The 9,588-nt window shown below is 42.0% G+C and overlaps 1 protein-coding gene across 1 annotated transcript; it reads left to right on the forward strand.

Annotated features, from left to right (window-relative positions):
* The first annotated feature begins 127 nt into the window (after positions 1 to 127).
* LSM1 (LSM1 homolog, mRNA degradation associated) lies at positions 128 to 9,588 on the forward strand. Its single transcript, XM_068971370.1, has 4 exons — positions 128 to 332; positions 4,432 to 4,500; positions 5,895 to 6,010; positions 9,099 to 9,588. The coding sequence occupies exons 1-4, from the start codon at positions 287 to 289 to the stop codon at positions 9,267 to 9,269; spliced, it is 402 nt and encodes a 133-aa protein (XP_068827471.1). The 5' UTR covers positions 128 to 286; the 3' UTR covers positions 9,270 to 9,588.

The raw sequence follows: 9,588 nt of genomic DNA on the forward strand, positions 1-9,588 counted from the left end.
CCTCTTCCCCTTCTCGTCAGGGATATGTAAAGGGTATCCTGGGGCGGGGGAAACCACACGAACGGTCCCGCCTCTTCCTGAGGGCGGGGACGTGGTGCCGGAAGTGGGTGGGGTAACATGGCGGCGTTTCCGGCAGGCCCCGGCTACTGAAAGCCGGGGCGGCGGCGTTTGTTCGGGTCCGGTTCCTGTCCCGGTCCCGCAAAGGCGGCGACCGCGGTGGGAGGAAGGAGGTGTGGGACGCGCTGGCCCACCGCCGCTATACGCTGCAGCTCTCTCTCGACTCAAAATGAACTATATGCCTGGCACCGCCAGCCTCATCGAGGACATCGACAGTGAGTAGTTCATCTCCTCAGTGAAGTCTAGGGTGAAACCCTTCCTCCCAGGAGGGTGCCTCTTAAGGAGGAAGCTGATAGAATGAGTCCGGGCCGGGGGCGGTGTGTATTTAGTCCAGTTCTGGACTTCCGCGTTGGCATCCTCGCAGGATGCGGGAGTCACGGGACACACCGTTTGCCACTTTATCCCCTCCTGCCTGTATCCCGCCTCTCGCAGCTTCCACCGGATCTCCCGGGCAAGCTGTAGAATTCATTTCTGCTTTTCAGAGTTGCGGCTGCTGAAGCTCACATGTGAAGGTTACCGTTTCCCCGGTCCATCGTCTCCCACCTGTGGTATTTCGAAGTACCAGGTGGTTACTGGGTGGATGAATGAGAATTCTCAGAGAAAGGGTTCTTGCAGAAACGAAAATAGTAATACAACAGCAGTTGGACTTAATTAGCACTAAACGTAGGGTTTATACTGTGTGGCCGTTTGCAGTCTTTTAACCGTTTGAGTATTTAGCTTTTCAGGCTAGGTAGTGACTTTTCCAGAAAGACTGAGTCACTTCAAATTTACTTTTTTTCCTCTGTTAGTTTTCTCTTGCTGTTAAGACCTCCCTTATTCCAAGTCACTATCCTGAAGAAGAGCTCGGTTGTATCAGATGTCTTTTGTTTCTCCAAACTCTCATCTGTGAGTTACTCCTAAAACAACACTTTTTAAAGTTGTGCCAATTGTGTGATCTGTCTCATTAACTTGTAATTGCTGTGAAACATTTACCACACAGTTCCAAACAAGTTCAGCAATTTTCTGCAGTTACTGTGTATGTAAAGAGTGAATTTGTGATGAAATCCTCTTCCTATCCTCTGAAATCACTCTTTAGATCCAAATTAGTGATTTTGCTACTGAAGGGAATGTAGTGTAGCTTGGATCAAATTCATGTGTGAATAACCACTGTACAGGCCTGTCTGTAACATGTAATGAAATCTTTAATTCTAGTTGTCTGAGGATGGTGCCCTCACCTCTCTAGTTATGTATCTGAGTTATTTGAGATCCCTAGCACATCCTGCCATTCTAACAAAAATAATTGTTTTTCTCAAGTCTCTAACACCATTTTGCAGATTCCAAGCGCCTCCTTTACTGAGTGGTTTCAAATCATTTCATATGCAGCCTTCAGTGCAACACACACACACACTTTCCTCCTCTCTCCTCAGTCTTCCTGTATTTTCACCTATCCTGTCATCTCAGTTGGAAGTATTCCTCCCTTTCAGTCTGTGTCTTATTTATTTTTCCTTCCAGCTGCTTCTGGAATCCATTAATACCCTTTTTCTCTCATATTTCTTGCTCCCCCTCATGTATGTTCTTGTCTGTCGTATTTTTTTTCAGTTATATTTCACCATCAAATTCCCATTCCTTTTTTCACATCTGTACCCCCAAACCTCTTAAATCATCTCCCATTTTAACTATTTCCTGGCTACCTGGAGTAGACCACCTCTGTCACCCTACAGTCAGATTTTTTTGTCAACACACTACTGAAACTGTGATCTTAAAAGACATCTGTCTAATGCATTCCTTCGCCTTTTTGGCACTGTGATGCCATCATCATAGGATTCTTCATTTTCTTGATTTTTCCAACACTGGTCCTTGATTTTCTTATCTCTGCAACAGTTATTGCTCCCTAAAATAAATGGACTCCTAGGTTCCATCTTTGGCTGCTGCTTTCTTTAAATCTCTAGGAGAGTTCCTGGACTTTAATAATGATATCACCTCTTTGTGGGCATATCAAAAATTGCTCTTTGGCCTTCCAGTCTTACATCTCCAGTTGCCACCTGACGTTTCTGCACAGGTGTCTTGATACCACTTGAGAATCACAACAGCAAAACACCTTCCATGGGATCTTGCTTCTTTCACTCCTAACTTCTGGTACATAGTCCTCCCTGGCAAGATGACTCAAAATTCCTGCATCATCTTTAACCCATCTCTTCAGCTTCCCACTCTCTAACACACATATCCACATATACAAACACACTTGGTTGACCAATTCCATCCCTTATAACTGCAGTGTCTTGATCCTCTCAGCCTCTCCCGTCCCATCTCTGCCCTGCTTCAGGTCTCTTCTTCATGTCTTAGACTCTGGTAATAGCCTCAAAACCATTCTCTCTTTTTCTACCAGTTGAATCTTCAGAGTTGTCTTGTTCCCCATGAAGGCACATCCAAACTCAGCCTGCTCCCAGTACTTTTCTGACTTCATCTCCTATTCCCTTCACACCCTCAACTTTTAGCCACACATCCGGATACACAGCTCCCTTTTCTTCTGCCTAAATTACAGATTTCCCCCTTCCCAGTCCCTGTCACTCTTCCCATGGCCAAAAATTATCTACCTTTTAAGGTCCATTGGAGAAGGCAATGGCAACCCACTCCAGTACTCTTGCCTGGAAAATCCCATAGGCAGAGGAGCCTGGTAGGCTACAGTCCGTGGGGTTGCCAAGAGTCGGACACAACTGAGCAACTTCACTTTCACTTTAAAGTCCAACTCAGATATTTCCAGCTAGATACAGTTTCTCTCACTCTCATGTAATTAAGTTTTGCCCTCTTGTGGTACTTAATTATAGCAAAAAAAAAAAGCCTATAAATTCCTTCAGGAAAGAATCACTGTCTTGTTGCACTGTTCTGCATCTTGTTGTTCAGTTGCTCAGTGGTGTCCAACTCTTTACATCCCCATGGACTATAACACACCAGGCTTCCCTGTCTTTCACTGTCTCCCAGAGTTTGCTCAGACTCATGTTCATTGTGTTGATGATGCCATCCAACCATCTCATCCTCTCTTGCCCCCTTCTCCTATTGCCCTCAGTCTTTCCCAGCATCAGGGTCTTTTCCATTGAGTCGGCTCTTTGCATCAGGTGGCCAAAGTAGCGGAGCTTCAGCATCAGTCCTTCCAATGAATATTCAGGGTTGATTTCCTTTAGGATTGACTGTTTAATCTCCTTGCTGCCTAAGGGACTCTTAAGAGTCTTGCATCAGTTCTTTGGTGCTCAGCCTTCTTTATGGTCCACGGTCTGCATGTAGAAAGTACTTTATGCATGGCATTAAAGACGAATAAGTGATTTTCGCTGGCTGTGCTGGGCTTCCCTTGTAGCTCAGTCTGCTAGCTATTCTAGTGACTGGCTTACTGTCATTCCTCAGTGTCGGCTCAGAGTCACCTCTTCAGAGAGGTTTTCCTTAGCCACCTTCTTTTTTTTTCCTCCGCCTGTGTTTATTTATTTACTCGGCTACACCGGGTCTTAGTTGCAGCACATGGTATCTTTAGTCGCAGCATGCACACTCTTAGTTGTAGCGTATGAGATCTTGTCCCTGGGCCCCCTACATTGGGAGTGTGGAGTCTTAGCCTCTGGACTACCCGGGAAGTCCCCAGCACCCTCTCTTCTATAGTTTCTTCCCCTCCCTTTCTTATATTATCCTGCTGTCTTGTTTTTATTCTGCTAGACTAATCACCATAGGTCATTTTTTAAAATGTGTTTGCTTTTCTCCACCAGGCTTATAAGTTCATGAGGTTGGTGACTCTGAGTCTTATTCTCTACTATATATCTAGGCCCCAGAACAGCACGTAGCCCTCAATGCATTCTGTTGAATTTTTGCTCTGGTTTTATTCTCAGCATCCTCATTTTACATGTCTTTGGTACTGTTTTTATTTAAAACCATCTCTGATTCCAAAGTGTGAAATAGGAACTCTAAGTTGAGGAGAAAATAATTTTGGAAAATGAAGATCATAAAGACCATCTAGAGCAAATGTCCAAATTGGCAGGTATAGAAACTGACATGATGCTGACAGGGTTTAACTGTTGAGCACTGGCATCTGGAGCCAGTCCGTTGGGCCCCCTGACTGTGTGCCGAGTACGTCCCCGCTCTGCTGCCCCTCTTAGATTCTTTTCACCACCCATCTTCTCATCTAAACTAATCCCCAGCTGCCTTGGTCATCCCTCTAGTTTCTCAATGAACTCTGTGTTAAATGCTCTATAAGAGGAAATGCTAAAGCTTAATCTGCTATTAACTCTGTTTTTGTTTCCCTGTAAACTCGCTGAAGCTAACGGTTCATTTTTTAAAGATCTCTTTTCCTCTCCCCAGAAAAGCACTTGGTCCTGCTTCGAGATGGAAGGACACTCATAGGCTTTTTGAGAAGCATTGATCAATTTGGTATGTATTACTCATGGGCTTATCATGAGTCCGTGGTGATAAGAGCCATGGTGGCTTTTATCATCCCATACTCTGGATGATAAGAGCTGCCCACTGTATTTTTATGTTGTTTCGTATTGAAGTTTATTTATCTGCAGCTTTTTTCATGTACCTGGCATGATGAAATACTGTTTTAAGTCACTACATCATTGTTTTCTAAATTACAATTAGGTGGTTTGAAAGCTTGTGTTTACAAGCTTATATTTTATTTCTAAAACTGGTTTTCACTATTAGAACATGTCGTTACAGTGTTTTGGACTGTTTTTTATTTTCCCCATTAGAGGGAGCCAGATGATAGAAATACACTCAGTCCACTGAAAAGGCTGCTCATTTGTACATTGGCTTGGGTGCGACTACTCTTCAAAGCAGTTCCTGCCCTGAAGGTAATCCCTCCCTGTCCAATGAAAAGTGGGTCAGAGGCCTTTCCTGAAGCTTTTTAGGGACCCCCCAACATTAAGCTCAGGATTTTATACTTTAGGATACATCAGACTCAAGGTCTTAATCTTGATTCTGTCTCTTACATTTTTCTAAAGAGACCTTACATTTGCTCCTGTCTTGAGGAACTTCAGTTCATGTCAACATTTGCTGGACATCAGCTAGGTCAGTGGCTTTGGGCCTAAGGAAGAACAACATAATTGAAATACTTATAAGAATCACAGATGATAGTACTGTGTTTCTTCAAAGACGACAGCAGTACCAACTAAAAGAAGAAAGTAATTATTCTGCACAGATTGTGGTTCTAAACCTTAAGTCAAATTCATCAAACTACGTGAGGGGAAAGTAGTGAATACTAATGTTACTCTCAGGTTACCAAATTATAGTCATCTGACAAAGGAGAAAAAAACAGATTACTGTTGTATCATAATCCATGAATACCTACATTGGATTAAATGAATCATCTGTACTGAAACAAAGGTAAATCTTTGGTAAATCATCACACACACATACCTACACAAAGTAGGAAAAATGTTTCCTTCTAAAAGAGAAAAAAAGATAATTTCTGCAGTTGTTTGGACTTTAGAGTTTTCCAAGTGCTGTATCATATTCTTATAGTCATGTTGATATCAGCAGTTAACTCATAAGGAATTTAATTTTCTTCATTTATTTCCACCATCCTTGTATTAATGCAACATAATCCCAAGTACTCTATTTGCAGTTGTTTAAAAATCTCCAAGTGGTGTGTCTGAATGAAATAGGATGAGATTGTTTGAAATTTTAGCATTTTCCAGAATTAGAAAGTTTGAAAATCATGTTCAGCTAATCGTTTCTACTCAAGATAACTGATTGAGTTATGGACCTTTACCTGTAAAGTAATTTGAACTAAATGTCTTTGTTTCTTCCCTGTACACTTATAGCTAACTTAGTGCTACATCAGACTGTGGAGCGTATTCATGTGGGCAAAAAATACGGTGATATTCCTCGAGGGATTTTTGTGGTCAGAGGAGAAAATGTGGTCCTGCTAGGAGAAATAGTAAGTGAAAACTGTTAAGCTGCTACGGCTCTTCATAATCATCCAGTTAGGTTTCTTTTTGTCTTTTCAAGAAGGGAAAAATGTTTTCCACCTCCACCCAGCTTCTCACAGGAAACCACCAAATTAGCTTAAGAAGGGGATATTGTAAAAGGAGAGCTTCAGAGCACAGTCAACTTGGTTTCAGTGCCTTCTGGCATATTAAAGATTTTGATCCCATTAGCAGTAAAATATCATTGATTTTTACCTGATATCATAAAAAATACTGTCCTACATGGGAGTTTTTTGGCAGTCCACTGGTTAGGACTCCACACACTCACCGCAGAGGCCCGGGTTCAGCCCCTGGAACCAAGATCCCAGGAGCTGAGTGGTGCAGCCATTATATATATAAAACACTGTCCCACACAAATGTGTTCATTAGCAGATTACTCTTGTATCTTTAATAGAAAATTGAAGCCTGATACCCAACGAGAGAAGAATAGTCCAATGAAATATGGCTTACTAACACTGGAATATTTTGTAGTCATTTAAACAGTTGGTTACAATGGTCTTTCATGGCATAAAGGTAGTTGGGTTTGGGGGAAAGGCACATGGCATGTACAGTGTGATATCTGTGTTTTTAAAGGGGGCAGGGGGAAAGAGTGACTGCAGCAGAAGCCTTTCTTCATTTTCTGAGAATGGACTCAACCTCACTTGGCTTCTTGGCTCCCAGTCAAGGAGGAGGTTCCTGTTATCTGTCAGGAAAGCCAGCTGGCTAGTGAAAAGTTAAATCCTCTCAAGTGGTGTTTCTGTAGGTGTGAGTGTGTATGTGTGTGAACCATTAGAAAACTACTCCTCCAAAATATATATTAGAACTACTCCGACATTTTTAAAGAAGATAAAACTTGATTTCACAGTTTACATGAAACATTTACTTTAAAAATGCTTTATTTAATATCTTTGACTTGATCCTGGTACTTCTGATTATTGCGTTTTCCAGGAAAATCAAACCTTGATTTTATCTTTAAAGTTTTCAGTAGCATTTCACAATCCCTAGCCACATGCTGAGTCAGGTTTACAGAAGTCTGGAGAGAAGTGGCTCAGTCTGTAGCTGCTGTTGTTGTTGTTGTTGTTTTGTTTTCGTAGCAGTTTTTAACTATACACCATTCGCGAAAGTAAGGAGGTAATTCTGCCAGGGTCCTGTTTGTTCATGTTGGAAGTAGATAGAAAAAACTAATCAAAGCTATCCAAGAATTGCTATGAAATATATGAAGTAACTTTGAAGTTTTAAAAGTATTTTTGTGGTTGATGTAAAGCACCATGGTATCCTGGGATGTGGGGATTGGGATTGTCATGTGACTGTATATTCAGAGGGACTGACCAATCTCTGGATGGTAGGATGGTGGGTGATTTTTTTTTCCCCCTTTTTTACTTTTCTGAATTTAACTTTTAGAGAGGAAATGTATTACTTTGCTATCAGGGGAAAGGTTTAAGTCACAAGACCACACACACTGCTTCAATTGAAGAGAAGAAAACAGCACAGATACACTTTCTGTGCCAGTTACATTGGCACAGACACGGCGCTATGTAGATGTATGGGAAGACAAGAATTTGTGTTTATTCTTGAAGTGTCATTGTTTCCTGGGAGCCCTTTCATGGAGAAGAGTACTCTTTTTTTTGGTATGTTAACAGTTCAGATTCTGCAGAATTTTTTATAGTGGTATTACTAAAGAAATACGGTTCGGGACTGCTTCCACAGTTCTATGAATCTGTGGTCTGTTTGAAGATGTTGTGTACCAATTCTAGGAAAACGCAAAACTAGAAGCCACTTGCATTCTGTAGACGCGCAATTGTTTGTGAAGTCCCTGGCTTCTACCTCAAGGATAATGAGACACGGGGCCTTAAGTAATAAGCTGATTGTTGGGAAACAGCATTGCCATAACCACACGAATAGCTCAGCGCATAACATTGGAAAGTCCAGGAGGTAGGACACTGAGCCAAGAACATTGTCTTCCCTTCTGCCGCCCATGGGCTGTGAGGGAAGATCACACTTGATAATATATATTTTGCTGGATTCAGCTAACTTTTGAGGGCAGGCCTTGCTTATGGAATTTATGTGGCTTTCGCTCTGGGAGAGTCCTCCATCTGTGGTGTCACCACTGTGGCTTCCAAGGCCTTGGCCGCCTCTGTAGATGAGCATCTAGCGGTAGGCTGGAACGTCTGGAGAGGTGGCGTTTGCGTTGATGCCTTCCCAGAGGTGGCGTTTGCGTTGATGCCTTCCCAGATTTTGTAAGTAAAAGTCAGAGGAGGATGAGAAATGTGAGTACCCTGTCCGTAGAGGCTTTCCATGTTACAGAAACACCAAGTGATACCTAGATAAACTTCTTAAGAAGAAGAAATAGTAAATAGATAATTTTATAGCAAAGTTCTGCATTATCAAGTTGGTTATCAGATGTTTAAGCTGTTCAAAAATAAAATATTAGCATATTTTACCATATTAAATGGGAAATGTAGCCAATATTTGCAAAGAATGAATGTTGGGGCCAAAATGGTTTACTAACCCAACTGGTTTGCTGAGGTTTTCTCCAGAAGACTAGTTGCCATGGGGGAGAAAGAAGTCCTGTGTTAACAGAGGGCCAGTTGATTGCCTTTGGCTTGGGGGCTGGGGGTCAGGGGTGCTACTTTGAATCAATGTTTTCTACTTTTTAGCAAAAAAAAAAGCCCCAGAAATTGGGCTGACTTTGACTGTGTATAAATACAAAATTTATTTTAAGCTACCTTGACCTTGGTGACTTCTCTCTTGGATTCCCTGGGGTTGGGGAAATAGCTGTAAGAAAAGTAGTTCTTAACTTATGTAGGACTTTACTTTGCACAGACTAAAGCTTTGTTATGCACACTGATACTGATTCTTGTTAAACCACATCTGAGTGTTCTATAGGAGCATTGCCAGCCATTTCTTTGTAAAGTGTTATCTGTCCATAGGGTGTTTGTGCCCTGGGACAAGTTCGTAAAATAATTCAAGCCTGATAAAGGAATCCGTTTGCCTTTGTATCTGTGATGTTTTCTATTCTTGGTCATGAGGTAAAGTTTCCCAAACCTACTTGTTTTGTAGGACTTAGAAAAGGAGAGTGACACACCTCTCCAGCAAGTGTCTATTGAGGAAATCTTAGAAGAACAGAGGGTGGAACAGCAGACCAAGCTGGAAGCCGAGAAGCTGAAAGTCCAGGCCCTGAAGGACCGAGGCCTGTCCATCCCTCGGGCAGATACTCTCGATGAGTATTAAGTCTTCTGCTCAGAGACTGTCGCTCTTGAGGAGCAGGGCTGTCACTAAACGAAGTGACAGCCTGGTCACCTCACACATGTGATGAGAGACTCTATAGAGTTTTGAAAAGTCATTTTTGTTTTGAATTCTTTCACAGATGCAACATGAAGAAATCATGTGTTCTGTGTGTGTCTTTTTATTTTTTTCATTTTAATTACAAAATCATCGTTTAAAGAAACAGTGGCATGGACTCCTCTCACTCATCACTGTGGAGCCAGCAGCTACTTCTTTACATTGCTCTTCTCACCCCAAATGAATGGCTACAGGGGACAGTCTTCCT

This window comes from Capricornis sumatraensis, chromosome 4, assembly GCF_032405125.1.
Source record: "Capricornis sumatraensis isolate serow.1 chromosome 4, serow.2, whole genome shotgun sequence".
Taxonomy (NCBI): Eukaryota; Metazoa; Chordata; class Mammalia; order Artiodactyla; family Bovidae; genus Capricornis; species Capricornis sumatraensis.